The sequence below is a fragment of the Grampus griseus genome, assembly GCF_964374135.1.
Source record: "Grampus griseus genome assembly, chromosome: X".
NCBI classification, from domain to species: domain Eukaryota; kingdom Metazoa; phylum Chordata; class Mammalia; order Artiodactyla; family Delphinidae; genus Grampus; species Grampus griseus.
Window position 1 is genome coordinate 23,420,170 of NC_138999.1, and position 18,203 is coordinate 23,438,372.

The following is an 18,203-nucleotide window of genomic DNA, read 5'->3' on the forward strand; positions in this document are numbered from 1 at the left end:
CTAATAAGAACCTACTATATAGCACAAGGAACTCTACTCAATACTCTGTAATGACCTATATGGGAATAGAGTCTAATAAAGAGTGGATATATGTATATGTATAACTGAATCACTTTGCTGTACAACAGAAACTAATACAACGTTGTAAATCAACTATACTCCAATAAAAAGTAATTAAAAAAAAGAAATTATAGAGATTAGGGTAAGACAAAAAGGGGGAATTAATAATATTTCATTATTTTTTTTTAGAATGGGTGATGGTCACATAAGGATAATCACTGTGATAATTTACTGATATGTATAGTCAGGAATTGTGAATGTGTCCTTAAGAATTTTACATTTAAATTAAAAAAAATAAAATAAAGGGCCTCTGATGGCCTTTAAGGAACAATTTGTTTTAGTTGCAAATGCATCAAACATTAAAAAAAAGAAAGCAGTTCATAATGTTGCTCAAAAAATCCTTATTGGTCATCACTGGATGCTGCTAGGGCACAATTTCATTGCTCTGAAAATTCATAAGTAGAAGGAAATTATCCAAATTTATCCTCCATTTCCCATACAAACTATGTCAGAGTAATCAAATACTTGATGAGGGCAGTTCTTTGTAAGAGAATTTTAGCTAATAAATACAGAAAGAAGGAGAGTATTATAAAATTACAATTTTAAAATCCAGTGAAATAATGGAAGTAATCAGTAAACTTCAATGGATGCTCAATCCTTTAGGTAAGGTTCTGATGGAGAAATTTATAACTGAGGGATAACACTGATACCACATGAACCCAGTGATTAGTCTTACTATAACTAACAGTTGGACAACCCTACATTATATGTCTACTGATAAGATATAGTAGGAAATACACAGTACCTCCAAAAGATATGTTGTTAAAATATTGTTCCCGAATATAAGAAAGCCCATAGATCTATCTGAAGTTTACAGGAAATATGGGGGGTAATATGTAGAATAGAAATAAAAAGAATACCATGAGAAAGGAAAAGTAAAACTTAGAATATAGGTCTTTTTACAGAACAAATGACCTGGTTTAGCCAATAAATCAATGGCATTTTTTTTAAAAAAGTGAGGACAGTGTTATGGAATAAGACTTTAGAGACCTAGTAACCAAATGTATGAAATTTATTTGAATCCTAATTTAAAAGAAAAAGAAATTTTAAATTGTCTTTGAGATAATCAGGGAAATAAATACGGATTGAGTTGTAGTTGATTTAAGAAATAATCGTTAATTATGTTTAAGTATGATAATGGGATGGTGAATGTATTATTGTAAATGCCCTGATCAGTTAGAGATGCCAACTGAAAATGCTGTAGTTGAAATGACATGATATCTTTGTTTTACTTTTAACTTCTCCAAAAACTGTTTACTTACACACATACACACACACACATCATACATGTGGGCACTGATTTTCACAAAGTATCACCTGACAACCTGTTAATAGAGCAACACTAAGTTTGTCCAAAATCATTTTGGTAAGGGAGAACGCCATGTTGAAAAACTCTTACCAGTGTCTCAGGCTCAAGTGGTTTAAAGCAGGGAACTGAATGAAATTGGACAAAGATCACAATATAATAATTTAGGACTAGTGGACACAGTAAGGTAGCAAGGGTCTTAAAGCAAGTATTCATAAGGAAATTGTTATTTAATAAGTGAGATGTTTGCCCAGATGAACAGATTATCATCTTTGATAAACTGATTTGTAAGGATTTCCTGAGGCAAATAGTACAGTTATTTTAATAAATTTACAGTCTTATCTTTCCAAAGCAAAGTTTTCCTGGAAAGAAAATAAAACAACTAAGTCATGTTGATATAGATGGTCTTAGTTCTCAATAAATAGAGAAACAAGATTTGCAAAATGTTGATAACTGTTGAGGCTACATATGGTATAAAGAGTCAGTTAATTTTACTTTTCTCTATAGTTCTGTATTCATCTGAAAATTCCCATATTAGAAAGCTTTTAAGAGTGGTAATGTTGAGATCCTCTTCTTTCATAAAATCTAAGGAAGCCACTTGGATATGGAGGAACATTTGGAAAACTAAGAACTGGTTACAAAGGATCAGGCAAAAAAGAGACTGGATAAACAACAGGAATAATAGGAAATGTACTAATGTGGTGGTTAGAAAATAGTTATCTGACCTGGATGTTTTTGTATTAAAACACCTGCACGTTGGTATTTTAGCTAATACTTAATATATACCAGCTATTCTTTTAAATGCATAATATACATTATGTCGTCTGATCCTCACACAAACTTTGTGAGATAGGAATTCTTAGTAGCAGCATTTTACAGTTGACTTTTATTAAGACTTGACAAGGTCCAGTTAATGTGTCTGAGGACAGAAAGCTAGAAACAGGTGGCATAAGATTCAAAGACCGCCTCTTCTGGTTTCAAAAACTGAAAGCTAAAGTGCTGCAATAACCTAGTTTAACTTAACAAGATGGAACGGAGGGTTTTTTCCTAAATTATTATTTTCACTTTTTAGGGTACAGAAACCTCATACTTCATACGGAAGCCAGGGTTTCTGTATGTGTCCAGCATACATGAAAAGAAAGTCTGAGCTCAAGACCTATCTAAAGAGAAAAGAAGTAACTCCCCATAAATAGTGTTTATGCTTAAATGCTCAAGTTGGACAAACATATTGCAGCTGAGTTTCAGTTACAGTCTTGATAAATGGATAAAGGCCCCTGACTTTGAACCACCAGTACTTAGAAGCACCTGAGAATGTGGTCATTTGTCAACATCACTGCTTGCTTTGGTTTTAGAAACACAAGCAATGTGCTCATGCGCTGACGGTACTGCATACAAAATGTGCAATCTATCATCATCATCAACAAATATTTACGGAGTTCTCACTGTATGTGTGCTGGTTTCAGAAGTTGCAATGGGGATTTATATGGCATAGAGAAACCATCCTACTGTGTTTTCCCTTCTTTTCTCTTTCAGCCTTATGTAATGTTTCTATAAGAACTGTGAATGTTAAAAAAATATACTTACCCATCAGAAAACTGATAATTTTACAAAACTGAAAATACCTTTTTGCTCCCTGTTATAATTTATATTGAGTTCAAGATATTCCATGGTCATGATTCTTTTGCAAACAAGGTGGGGTCTTAAAATATGAACTAAATGGGTGATCAATCAGGCATTAGATTGGAGATCATCACACTCTGTTTTGCCTTTGGTAAAAATGGAAAGAAATATAAAAGATGAAGCCATACAAAGGAATGAAATAATGACATTTGCAGCTACATGGATGGACCTAGAGATTATCATATTAAGCGAAGTAAGTCAGAAAGAGAAAGACAAACACCATACGATATCACTTACACGTGGAATCTAAAATATGACACAAATGAACTTATCTATGAAACAGAAACAGAACTCACAGGCATAGAGAACTGACTTGTGGTTGCCAAGAGGGAGGGGGTGGGGGGGTTGGATTGGGAGTTTGGGACTAGCAGATGCAAATTATTACATATAGAATGACTAAACAACAAGATCCTACTGTATAGCACAGGGAACTATATTCAATATCCTGTAATAAACCATATGGAAAAGAATATGAAAAAGAATATACATGTATGACGGAATCACTTTGCTGTACACCAGAAACTAACACAAGTATATCAACTATACTTCAATTAAAAAAAAAAAGAAATACAAGAGATGTTTTCATTTGAAGATATTGACAGCTATCGCATACTGTTTTGAGTAGACATGCAAAAGAAGACGCTTGTTTGTTTTCATATGGTACTTAATTTGTAAACATTTCCTGAATCAATATTTAGTTAGTTCTGCTACGGTTTAGATATCACAACCCTATTAATTAAGCAAATATTATTATTATTATTATTATTATTATTATTATTATTATTTGCGGTACGCGGGCCTCTCACTGTTGTGACCTCTCCCGTTGCGGAGCACAGGCTCCGGACGCGCAGGCCCAGCGGCCATGGCTCACGGGCTTAGCCGCTCTGCGGCACGTGGGATCCTCCCGGACCGGGCCCGAACCCATGTCCCCTGCATTGGCAGGCGGACTCTCAACCACTGTGCCACCAGGGAAGCCCAACCAAATATTATTTTTACCTGATGTAATCCCTATACAAGCAAATGACAAAGGTGTTTTAATTTTATTGTGCAAAGGAGAAAACTGTAATAGTATTTGTATAAAATATGTTGTAATTCATCTACCTTTGAGCAAAATTGGTGTTGGACAAAAAAAGACATATAATTGGGTTACTAGGCAATATATGCTAACTAATAGCTTTAGTTTTTAAAAAGTCATTAGCAATTCACTTCCCTCACTGTAGTTTAACTTAATGACTGTCAACTCATACCTAACACTTGAAATTGGAGAGAGTGGATCACAAGTTTTAACGTTATTTATTTCAAGACACTGTTGACTGCAACTTAATAATAGTCTTCCATGCCTTAGTAGAAGAGATGCAGTATAAACACCACCAAATTAAAGATTCATGTTGATTATAATACTGTTTCTAAAATAGAAAAGCTAAAATATACAAAAATGTGACATATGGGGGGGGATCCTACCAACATTTCTTCTTTTGGGTAAGGTCAGGGATTAGAAGGCAAATATCCATAGGCTGTTGATTTTGAAACCTACTTCTGGCTAACAAGAGTACAGCAGAGAAAAATCAGCAATATCTACACTTGCACCATAAGATAAGTAATAATAATAGCTAATATTTATTGAGCTCTTAACATGTACCAGTCATTTTTCTAAGTGCCTTCCATTCATCTTCTCATCTAACCTATAATCATATGGGGTAGGTACTATGTTTTTCCTGGTACACAGATGAGGAATCCTGAAGTTCAAGTGCTAGTAAGTGGAGGAGCCAGAAAGTAAGTAAAAACATGCAACTCCAGACACTGTGTTTTTGGTCACTATGCTCTATTTCCTTACATATCAGCAAAGTGGTACCTTCAAATCATACAGCAACAAACACACTGCCTGAGTAGGCAAGGACCAACATACTATGAGAAAATCAAGTATTTATTTTTCCCAGCATTTTGTTATGAAAAGATTTGAAAGAATTATACAATGAACTCTCAAATGTGTACCACCTAGATCCTACAAATAACATTTTGCTGTATTTGCATTATCATATTTTTACCCAGCCATCAGTCCATACATACATCTTATTTTATTTTTAATCCCTTTTACTGTAAATTCAGGCCTTTGATTTTTTTAATATAAATTTATTTATGTATTTAGTTAGTTAGTTAGTTATTGGCTGCATTGGGTTTTCATTGAGGTGCACAGGCTTCTCAATGCAGTGGCTTATCTTGTTGTGGAGCGTGGGCTCTAGGCGCGTGGGCTTCAGTAGTTGTGGCACACGGGCTCAGTAGTTGTGGTGCATGGGCTTAGTAGCTCCGCGGCATGTGGGATCTTCCCAGACCAGGGCTCGAACCCGTGTTCTCTGCATTGGCAGGCGGATTCTTAACCACTGCGCCACCCGGGAAGTCCCAGGCCTTTGATTTTGTTAACTATAATAGTGCAGAAAAATGGAAGTCGTGTTTAGAGACAATGTTAGGGAGCTAATTTGTTATTTTTTAAAAAATCATACCAATTGTTTAAAAACAATCAGGCACTTGTTTTTAATTATCTATTTAATACCAGTTGATTAACTTCTAAATCTGTATTTTGCCTCCAAATATGCAGTTGTAAGGATTTAATAAGAAAAAAGATATATCATACTTTCTACTCTACCTTGCACAGAGTAAGTAGGTATTCAATAAAGAACAGGCAAAATAACGAAGCGAATGGGAAAATGCAAAAGCTTATACTGCTCTGAATCAGTTAACATACTGGAGGGCTTAGGATAAGATAGCAAAAGATAATCCTCCAACCAGGGAGAAGAGAGTATTGTTCAGATATTTTATATCTGTATCTAGAACTGTTTGAAAAATGTTAGGCTGTTAGAACTAATCAAGTAAAATAAAGATGAAAATAAAGATCAGAAGCTATTTAGAATAAAGAGGGATGAAGGTACAAGGGATTGCAGAAATATTATCAGATGAGTATGTTTACCTAGCTCTCCATGAAAACAAAAGCATTTCTTCAAGGAGCTGAGTTAATGTAGTCCAAGTGCATTGTTCTCTGGGGATCTAAATTGGAACACCCAGAATAACCAATTATCTCTTAAACTGTCACTACAGCGTGGATTTTGTGAACAGTACTTTTCTCAAGTCCTTAGGGACATTAAGGGAAAGTTATACATGTACCTAAAATGCAAATAAACAATTACTTACTGCAAATACTTCAGTGCTCCAGATAAGCAGGTAATAAATATAACTTCCTCTTGTGAAAATTGAGGCACTTAACACATTTCTTATTCCAAAATTTACCATATCCTAACACAGAAAAATGTCACAAATATGAATATAGGCAAAATCAACAGTATCCTTAAAATAAATTTGGATTTTCATCCACGTAGGTGTAATCAACCACAATACCACAGCATAAGACAGAAGGAAAAGATAAAAGTCAATTTAGCCTAAGTTCAAAAAGCAAGTGAAGAAATTCACTTAATTGAGAATAAAATCATAGAGTATCAAAACCATCTGATTCAGTGTTGGAGGGTAGAAAAGAAAAGGAAAGAATATTGCCCTAATGTGGGTCTATCTGAATGAATTGGGCACAAACTACACCCTTAAACATCTTAGTGATGGAACTGCTTGCAATCTTTATTTCAATGCTTAAGAATGCTGGCCCAGTGGTTTCAATATAAGCATAGCTATTGTCAAGCTATTCTTCTGTAACAAACTTTGGTAAGAGTAAACTGAAATCTGCTCCTTAGGTCATTACCGTTCTGGGAGATCAAGAGCCAACCCAAATCAATGGGATGATGAGAACCATTAACTATCATATCAACAGTCCTGATCTTGATACATGTAGTAATAGATAGTTTGTTTTTACACTTTTGTCCATGAATGATAAATAATAAATAATTTATGTAAAGAAAGGCTAATCATAACTGTATATATAACATTAATTTGATATTGTTCTTATGAATAAAATTCCAAATAAACAGAATGAAATGTCCTTTGAAATGGAATATAATTAAATGCCTCTGCTAACTTTAAACAGGCATTTATATTAATCCAAATATTAAAAATTATATTAATCCCAATACAAAATATATTCCCACATCTGCCTATCTTTCATTAGGAAGTATAGAGTGTACATCTGGCCTGATAAACATTCCAAAGTGCCGATCCAGATAAACAGCATGGATGCATTCATAAACCTGGCAGAGTCCCAGTTCCAAGTGGTTTTATATTATGAAAAGTATAAAATGTTTAGGTAGATTTTGCTTCTACACTTACATACATTAAAAAGATGGTCTTTAAAAATGTTTATTTTGTGAGGCAATAGGAGAAAAAAAATTTATCTCCAAATATTGATGTTACATGTTTTGACCAACAATGCTCTATTATTATATTGATCTTATCAAAAAATAACTCTAATCTAAAACATAATGAAAATGAAATGAAATGAAAATATGTAGGACACTGAGAAAATCTAGTCTCTGCTTCTGTTGAAATTCAGCCTCTGTTATGTACCTGTTTTCAGACAGAGGAAGTGAATTCACAGTATTACAAAGACTCTACTATCTTCTTATATAATTTTAAAATTTGGAGAATGTTTCCAGAAATTTCCCAGGTGGCTTCAATCATGATGAAAGTTTCTCTAACTATATTGAGAGAGAGAGAGAGAAAAAAAGAGACTACATAATATAAGAAACCTAATCTAATCTAACCAGGCCAAGTATAAGAATAAAAATGGATTTTAACTACACTAAAAATGAAAACAAAAGTTATGATTTTACCAGATCATCCATCAAAACTGAGTAGACACACCAAGAGACCTAGGAACCAGAGACTTCATCAAGCTATAGGAAACACGGTCTGAGAAGTTTCTGGCAATTAATAGTGAGAATCTGGACTGGCTACTTGAGTGTTAGGGGATTTGCCAGCAGGCAGTAGGCAGAAAGATAAGCAAGCAGGCAGCCTGCCCATGTAATCAGCAATGTCCACTGGAGGGCAGCCAGGGGATGTTCTGGCAGGAAAACGGTGTTAGTGAAATCTGTTGACTGGTAATCAATAGAAGTACTAAAAGGCAATGCTCAACATGATGGAGGCTTGGCTTAAGGTAGTACCAAAGCAATTAAAGGGACTCAGTACTAAAATGTCTGCTCAGAGATGGGGAAATGACAAAGATCTAGTGAATTAACTAGAGTAAGAAGATAAAGCCTTTGCCAAGTATACAGCCAAGAGCCAGTTATTAGAAATAAGAGCAGAATCAGCATCAAAGGTGAACTTGAAGCTGATCAATAGAATCATTAACTGAGACAGTAAGAAACCCTCCAATAGAAAGGAGATTATTCCAGAGGGGGATATTGATTTGAGTCTGAGTTTTAAAATTAAGCGTCCCCAAATGAGGGACCTTGACAGATGAAAGATCAAGAAACCAGGTCATTTATTACTATCTTCTGCAAAATTAAGATGAAGTATGATGATTCTTAGAATACGATTGTAATGTAAGCCAGGGTGCACTGAAAACAATGGTATCATTAGGTATATTGCACACAATAGTACTTTCCTATTTAATTCCCTACTGAAAAGTTTTCCTGCTGCATAATAAGAAAAATTTCCATTATTCAGCACCTAGGAGTCTGTTCCAGTCAGGGTTCTTTTTTTAAGGCAACAGAAGCTTACTCAAAGTAACTTCAGCCGAATGTAAATTTATTGGAAGAATAGCTGCAGCTTACAGAATCAATAGGAAAGCTTAAGAACCAAGCTCAGAAGATGACTAGAAAACAAAGGGATCTGAGTAATGGAGACACAATCAACGCCATGCTACAGAAACTGCCAGGATATGATACTAACTTGGCATCATTTTCCCAGACTTAGATGTTGTCAGCATGTCATCAAGGGCGTGACTAAATTCTCAACCACCCTTCCATCACCACACCATCTCCTTAGATTCAAATTCCTGAAGGGGAGTACATGATTGGCTAAAAGTAAAGCAGGCTTACACTCCAGCTTCCAGAAGGTGGTTTTCCTCTTACCCACTCTCAGTCTCAGACAACCACCAGTCTGTTCTTGGTCATTATAGATTACTTTGATGTTTTCTGGAATTTCATATAAATGAAATCTTTTTATAAATGAAACTCTTTTCCATGGCTCCTTTTGCACAGCATAATGTCTTTTAAAACTTTCCATGTTGTTGCATGTACTGGTAATTTCTTCCCTTTTATTGATGAGTAGAATTCCATAAACACAAAAATTTGATTATTTATTCACCGACTGATGGGCTTTGAGTTGCTTCCAGATTTTTGCTAATATGAAAAAAAGCTGCTATAAACATTCATACAGAAATATTTGTGTGGACATATGTCTTAATTTCTCTTGGGTCAAAAACTTGGAGTGCAACGGCTGGATTATATGGTAAAGGGTATTTCTGACTTTGTGAGAAACTGCCAAGCTATTTTCCAAAGTGGTTATGCTCTTGGTATTCCCATTGGCAATATATGAGGGTTGCAATTGCTCCACATACTAACACTAGGTCTATTCTATCTCTTTAATTAGCCATTCCAGTGGGTGTGTAGTAATAATTTGTTGTGGTTTTCATTTGCATTTCTCTGATGACTAATGACCCTGGTGGTCTTCTCTTCTGTTTATTGGTCCATTTGTATATTTTCCCTCGTGTAGTGTCCCTTCAATCTGCCTGGGCCAGATTGCATTTTCCATAAACAGCCACAACAGTATCTTCTATCCCACATGATTTTCTTACATTGTGATTGTAACACACGGACCAGCAAGCAATAAGGTCTATATGTCCCTCTTCTTTGAATTTGGGCAATCTTGTAACTTCTCGGGATATGTCATTAAAGTTCACAGAAGATGATACCATTTCCACCTAGTTCTCTCGGGATGCTTGCTCTTGGAATTCAGTCACCACGCAGTGAGGAAACAAAGAATCACATGAAGAAGCCCCGTGTAGGAGCTCTGGTGAAGAGCCCCTTCTGAGGTCCCAGGCAAAAGTCACCATTAAACACCAGACTAGTGAATGAATAAACTTTAGATGATTCCAGCCTCCAGCTGTGGATTTATCTTGCAAGTAAGGTCTCTGACATTATAGAAGAGAGACATGCTCCTTGGAAAGGAGCCCTTTCCAAATCCCTGCACCTCAGAATCCATGACCATAATAAAATAGTTGTCACTTTGCACCATGAACTTTAGGATGGTTTTCTATGCAGTAATATTCAATACATAAGTAAAACACAGGCTTTGAGATGCCACCAAGTATTTAAAGAGTCCGTGAGTAAAGATGTTAAAAAAAAAAAAAAAAGAGTCCGTGAAGAGAAACACAGTTTAGATTGATTTTTTTCTTTTTCTAAAAGGCATTTTTTGTTTCTTAGTATATAGGTACAATTAAATCTTTGAGAATCTGAGATTTTCCCTAAAGTTTGACCATGTTAAATATATACATATACATAATTTTTATATAGAACTCTCACTTCAAGTGTTACTTGGCCATTATTCTGTCATTATCATTTGTTTCATCGACTTTCAGAATGCTGATAAAGTTCAAGTAGACGCCTATTATGAGGTGATGAAACGTAAATGTCACTAGTATTTATTGATTTCTCATAAACTTTTTCACAGCTCTGATTTTCCTATAGTCACATTTGTAGGTGTGGAAGAACAAAACAAGAAAACCAAATCAAACAAACAAGAAACATGCTGAATTTTATTTTTATTAACTCAGAACAGATGCCAAGGTAATGGGAGCCCCAAATCACTACTCATCTAGGCAGGTCAGCACACAACCATAATTACCTCAGTAATTCAGGGTTACACATGTGCTTGTATTCAAAATCCAGGACAGTAAGATTAAGAAGATGTATATTTGGATATATTTAGGTTGGCTTAAAATAGCTTGATAACCATGGATTAATGGATATGAGTTCAGCTAATCAGCATCTCTAAACTTATCATCACATATCTGAATAGTCTTGTATTTTTCCACTAAAGTTTTATGAACTTTAGTTAGAAGTAGATACCTTCTGAGTATTTGCATAGGATAAAGTGCTGGAGATAACGAGTTAAGACAAACATTCATCCTTCAAAAATCTCAAAATAGTGAAATGATACATTTTTCTTTTGCCTAAATTTTATTTGCAATCACTAAGAGGTTTAGCATACTTTTCAGAATAAAACATTTTTTTGAAAAGTCAATGTATGTGATCCACATTAAAATTATAATGTTACAAATTTATAAACTAATGTATTTGCAGTTACTTGCTTAAATATAGAATGCACTGTCCATTTTAGAACTTTATATATAAATTATTATGTAGGGGCTTCCCTGGTGGCGCAGTGGTTGGGAGTCCGCCTGCCGATGCAGGGGACACGGGTTCGTGCCCCGGTCCGGGAAGATCCCACATGCCGCCGAGCGGCTAGGCCCATGAGCCATGGCCGCTGAGCCTGCGCGTCGGAGCCTGAGCTCCGCAACGGGAGAGGCCACAACAGTGAGAGGCCCGCGTACCGCCAAAAAAAAAAAAAAAAAAAAATTATTATGTAGTAAGACAGTCTAGTTATGCATTTACACATCCTTCCTCTTTTTCATGAATTCATCAACTACAATTATCTTTAATGAGATGATACAACTTTTTCTCAAATGACACTGGTCAATAAAAACACTGATAATATATTAAAAAGATATATAACATATACAAAGTAAAGCTGACATTTGAGTTAATATGAAATATTTGAAATATGAAAATAGTTTTAGCTCAGAGTTAAAAAACAGAGAATATCTCATTATGTATCAGAATATATGTATAATTAGGAATATTATAATAGTTTCTAATGAGACTACTATGTGTCCATTTCATTCCTTTATTAATTGCTTGTAGAGTTCCTCTATTTTTTTGGAGAACTTAATCCCAGCTTACCCAAAAGGTAAACTAAATGTTTAGAGCAGCAGAAAAATATACACAGTGATTTTGGTTAGTGTTCTATTAAGAATTTTCAATAAAACACCAACTTTGTAATCAAAGGAAAAAGCAGAACTCTGTTATACTTGCTTACACTTGTTTTAGGGCTTAATGCATTTTTTAATACATTATTTAATACATTATTACATATTAAGGGTGTACCATTAACTTTTTAGTATGTGGGCCTTCTCATTACTTTAATCTGATCAAGATGGAGCTTTACGAATATCACAATTTCATGACATTATGATGTTTTCGGATTTGTTTTTAGATCTACTAGAAAAAGAAATGTGATGAAAAATGGTAATATTTTATAATCTAATTCTGAAGATAAAAATAAAATTCTTAGCACTGTGTTTGTTCCCAATCACATACATGGCTTCTCCTCTGAATCCTTCAGGTTTTACTTTGAGTTGAATAGATGGCAAATTGGAAAAGGTTTATTTCAATCTTTCCATTATCCTGTTTGTGGCAATTGATGCATTCTAAGATATATAATCTTTTAAAAATAGCCCTTTAAGCTTTATTTTTTGTGTCCCATTTAATTGTTCTTCAGCACCTAAATACTGACCAGTAAATCCAGGAATGAGAAACTAGGGAACTAGTGATGGGTCATGTGACTTTGATGAATGAGGGCTTAGGAGCCCAGATATAAACTGTCAACTTCTCATATATTGGCAAAATAAGTTTTGTAAATGAAAACCAATACTCTGAACTTTATATACCAAAGGCTTCTCCTGCCTGGGCTATGAAATGTTCCTTCATGTACCATACTTGATTTAAAAACTTAAATATATAAAGCATCCAGGCAGGATTTTTCATTCCTCAAATTTTGAGGGTGCTTATTAACTCTATGGATAAGGTCCAGGTTGCTTGGACCAAAAGATAAATTTGTCTTATTTCTAAATATCTGCTCATTTATTATCACAAAGCAAAGGTCCACTGGCTTAACAGACAAGCATACCATTTAAATACATATTCAAAATTTATTCTCCAAATGCAACATTGATGGTCTCTGGTCAATATTTCTTTACGTGACCACACTGTGAAAACAACTTATAAAATTTGTGCTGTTTTTATTTAATTTTAAATTTGTTTAAATTAAGTGACACACACATATATCTTGTAAAAATGAAAACTTTATATATGAGAAAAATTGCCTCGATCTCATCAAAATTCCAGTCCTCTCCCCAAAGTATCTACTGCTATCAATTTGGTATTTATACTTTTAGATCTCTTTCTAGAGACTTAAATACATTTATTAAAATAGCTATAAGACAAATAGGTTTTTTACATTTTACAAGAAAATTAAATAATATGATTTATGTCAATCTGCAATTTTTCCCATTCAATTTGTATTGAAGCTATTGATATTCTGTAGTATGAAATATATCTCATTTATGTACAGGGGTACAGTGATCCAAGATATCTAAATGTAAGTCTTTAGCAACTTCTATGCTAGTTGTCATTTAAGTAGTTTATTGTTTTAAGCTTTTAGAAAAATATTGTTAGGAAGATTCTTGTATATGCCGCTTGGTGCACTTGTACAATGATTTCTTTAAGATAATATTATGTGCCAAGCACTGTGTTATGTGAGAAAGGTGTTATTATTATCTTTTCATTGCACTGAAGGTAAAAAGTGACTTGTCTAAGTTCACACAGCTAGTAAGTGCTAGATCTGGGAGTTTCACACATCCTTTTTAGCATCAGGATCAGTGTTCTTAATAACTACTCTCTATTCCTTGCTTTTAAACAAAATAACTACTGGCTCAAACTGTATTCACATTTAAATTTTAATATATGCTGTCCATTTGCCTCCAGAAAGGCAACAGCCATTTACATCTACACTAAGAGGGACATTTTTATTGATATTTCCCTGGCATATCCTTCCAAAGGTGGAAATTGTTTGTTTGTTTGCTCTTAGAAGGAAACAATGTAAATATTTTAATAAAAACAATCCCACAGCATTTACTGTCATCTGGTAATAACATAAAGGTGAGCAAAACAATATGAATAAATGCCTTAACTACACTTCTAACAAAGGACACCTAAAAAAACTGTATTGCCTTCTCAACAATTTCTCACTTCATTGATCATTTCTAGTTGAAGACACTTTGGAGCAGAGTAATGTTATCTCCTTTTAGCATGATCCGACTCAGCTGTTTTCTTGACTTTGTCTTAGAATGAATCTCTTCTGCATCATCTAATACGAGGTTCATATACCCATCAAAACCAATGATACAGCCCTCTACCCGCATATTCACTTGCTCATAAAGCCACACCTGAATCCGAGATCTAATTTGCAAGTATCTGAAGATGAGATTGATGGGCTGCACCATCACCTTCTGCACCTTCTGCACCTTCTGGCCCTGGCCCCGGTACGCCATGGTGGAAGCTCACAAAGACCTCACTATCCTGCACACCCTAGAAATTGGTTTTAAGTAAAACAGTAACGGAGAACTCAATATAGATCTTCAGTTACTGATGATGATTAGAACCTGTGCCTTAACGCTATTGTGAGAGAAGGCTGAGCAGGTATTGCCTCTGGAGGAACAGATTGTAGTGTCCTATAAAGCCAACAGGAATGCGTTCATTCTCACCCACCACACATCTCTTTAACTATGCTTTTATGACTTTATAACAGTTTGAATAAACTATCCGGGTACTTCTGTATTCTCATTTGTCCTGCTTCTGGTACAGAAAATAGAAGGATGAGCAGTCTCTCACTGACTGAAAAGATAATTCTGTTGTCACAGATGTATATATTTTGTTGTAATATATATGTGAGTGACTGTAACAGAAAACTGGATCCACTTCCTAATTACTGTCAGAAATAATGGTTCCTGATTAACTATCCCTAAATCAAAACCACCATTCTGGTTAGATGCCCTCCATCATTTCACTAGCTCATAGAAAAAGTCTATTAAAAAAAATTTTTTTAAAAAAGGAGCAACTTAGTTACCTAGTAATATATATTGCCCATGGTTAAAATACCCTTGGGTGTTTGACGTTTTCTGAATGGTAGAGTTTGGCGTTTTGTTATTTGGAAATAAATCATTTGTACTCCTGCTATAAAAGAAATCTCGGTTAAAAACCTAAGTTAAAATTTAACCTATCAGCTTAAGATAAAAATTTAACCAAACAGTAATGATGCTTTTCTCCTCTTTTTCTATTTTCTGAATCACTCTGTATAACAGAGGTTATATTTCCTTGAATAATAACTAATATAAAATTATATAATCCCAGTGCTTTATTTGAATGGTTCATTTTGACTGATTCACTTTTAAGATTTTTTTGTTTTTATTCTGAATTTCTTTTTTAAGTTAAACTGCTAAGCTATACTTTTATACACAGTTTTTCATTTTTAACCTTTTTGTCAAATGTATGGGCATAGTTTTCCATGGTATTCTTAATATTTTAAATGTCCATTATATCTCAGGTTACTAATTCTTCCGTGGGTTGAGCCATTCGTCTGGCTCTTTTATATAGCTTCTATTTCTTTGCTGATAATTTCTTTGTTTCATTTGTTTTAAGCATTGCTCATTGAAGCATTTTTAATGATAACGGCTTTAAAATCCTTGTGAGATACTGCCTACATCTGAGCCATCTTGGCACCAGCATCTACCTTTTATCATTCAGGTGGTAATTTTACTGGTTCTTGGTGTGACTAGTGATTAGCAATTGTATCCTGGATATTTTGACTATTATGTTAGGAGATTCTGGGTCCTATTTAAGTCTTCGATTTTAGCAGGTAGTCACCCTGTGTAGGTTTAGCCTGTAGGTCTTGACCTACTTTTGAGGGTTGTGGATCCAATGACAACTTAATTTTCAGAACCTCTGCAGTGCACCTTTGCAGTGCTATTCTAATCGACTCCTTTTATGAAGTATACCACTAAGATATCACTCTGAAAACCTGGGTGTTATTCCACATTACAGTTCAGTCCTTGATCCCTTAGGTGTGATAATTTGGGTCATTTTCACATGTGGGTTGCTCAAGGATCTGCCCAGGGCTTCCTCTGTAAGTTTAAAGAATCTCTTTCTCCTGCTTCTTCCTCTCTTCGAGATTCTCCAACTCTCTAGTTAAGAAGGTGAAGGGCTCCCCCTGCCACCACCAGGAGAACAGTGTGAAGTCCAGACTCCTCACTCAGTCTCCACTGACGCCACAGGGGAAGGGAGTCGGGAGGGGCACTCATGGTGTTTGCTTGGGGTTGGGCAATTATTTGTCAAAAAATTTCTATCATCCTAGGCTGCCCCTTTCCTCACATTTTGGCTGAGAAATCAGGTTTTTCTTTGGGCTTTTTCGGGTATGTGCCCATTTGGTGTTCCATATTACACATTAATCCAATGCCCAGTCAGGATATATAAAATATTTATTTAAAGAAAAGATAAGAAAAAGTAAGAAAAGAAAAAAACAGAGAACTTGCCATCATGTCATTCCTCAAGACCAGAGATTCCCCACCCAGTATGCTCTCTTCTTTCCACCTTTCAGAGTCCTCTTACGATTGTCTGTTATAATTAGTCCAGGGTCTTCAGCTGTATTTACCAGGGAGGAGCAGAGAGAAATGAGTCTATTCCATTCTATCTGTAACCAGTAGCCCAGTACATAACCTTTTGAGTCGTGTTTTTTCACTTAGCATAAGGCTTTTGAGTTTCATTCATGTTGTAGTAAGTCTAGCTTCAGGTTCAAAAATTAATAATTTAAACCTCTGTGGCGTAAGACCACTCTCTTATTGTTGTATTTTTGTTCTTTACTCTTTGCTGATACTTTGGGAGTAGACTTTTTTTTTTTGAGATTGGCTTTAAATTGCAAAAATATTTGAGTTTTTTTGAATATATTTCATCTGACACTTCTATGTGCTTGTAATTGCTAGTGGTGGGGGTAGATGGGGGTCAAAGCAGATTTGCATCAGTTCAATCTGCTAAGATTGTAAGCTGCATCCAATCCTCTTTGTAATAAAGCAAAATATACATAAATAAGCAATTTAAAATATGTAGTTTGAGGTACACAACCCCTGCAGTACACACTGTAGCATGTCTGTAGTATCAGACAACTAAAAGACGACAGACATTATCCGTCACTGTTTGAAGTCTGAAGATGAAGACAATTTGTGAATACTAAGGTTTGTTCAGTGGCTTAGATAAAAGAGACTGGTAATAATAGTTTTGTATTAAAACATGTATAATATTGCAAACTAATATTTAAGCCATTTGAAATAGAAATATGATTCTTGTTAATATACTCACATCCAGATACTTGCATTTGGATATTCCAGTAAAATTAACAGTGTTGGCTTATACTCAAACATCCACATTTGGAAGAATTCAGTTTCTCAAGCCAAATAGTTTAGCTATTTCCCAGTTATTTATTCAGGAAGATGATATAATAAGTGAGCATATTTCAAAAGCAACATCTTTGGGGGGGTTTGGAAAAGTGTGTGTGCACGTGTTTTCACATGCCTATATTTTTTGCATATTATATAATGTATTTAAAGTGCTTAGTACAGCACTTTTTCTTCTAGATTATTATGATGATAGTATAAAAATAGCAATTGATCTATTTACTACAACAGCTCTTCCTAAGAGCGAGTTTAGATTTTGAATGAGAAATTATCAAGTAACTATGCTTCCAGAATGATATCCTGTGATTCTATAATCACTGATCACTAAAATGCCTTTCCGTACAAACCATCTCCAAGGAGTGGGTTTGGGGTATGGGAAAAGCACATGTGTTAGAGTTCTAGGTAACTATCTGACATATAACTAACTCCCAGGGAAAAAAGAAGAGGGAGGAAGAAGAAAATGAAGTGTTAAGACATAGCCTACAATCACGTTTCTTACAACAGTTGTCTCTATACAGCTACAATGCCTAAGCCCTAAGATACATATTCCAAAAATTTTATATTTTAGAAAGTTTTACTTTCCTACCATCTTCTTTGCCACCAGCAGCTATTGCATGTCATGACTTAACTCTAACAATTTAGGTGAGCAAATTCTAAATTTTATATCAAGGCCGAGAACAGGTAGTTTTGTTAAAATAGTTTCCCATTGGCACTCACATACAGTCTATATTTATTCTTTTTCTTTTTTTTGGTGAGAAAAACTAGATAGATACATAGATAGATGGATAGATAGATAGATGTAGATAGATAGAAGATAGA

At 34.7% G+C, this 18,203-nt stretch overlaps 1 protein-coding gene across 1 annotated transcript; it reads right to left on the reverse strand.

Moving 5' to 3' along the window:
- Window positions 1-14,144: 14,144 nt before the first annotated feature.
- Window positions 14,145-14,432, reverse strand: LOC309839964 (small nuclear ribonucleoprotein E-like; the record flags this gene model as incomplete). The annotated part of the gene is made up of 1 exon (XM_082681978.1): window positions 14,145-14,432. The coding sequence occupies one exon, from the start codon at window positions 14,430-14,432 to the stop codon at window positions 14,145-14,147; it is 288 nt and encodes a 95-aa protein (XP_082538104.1).
- Window positions 14,433-18,203: the final 3,771 nt, after the last annotated feature.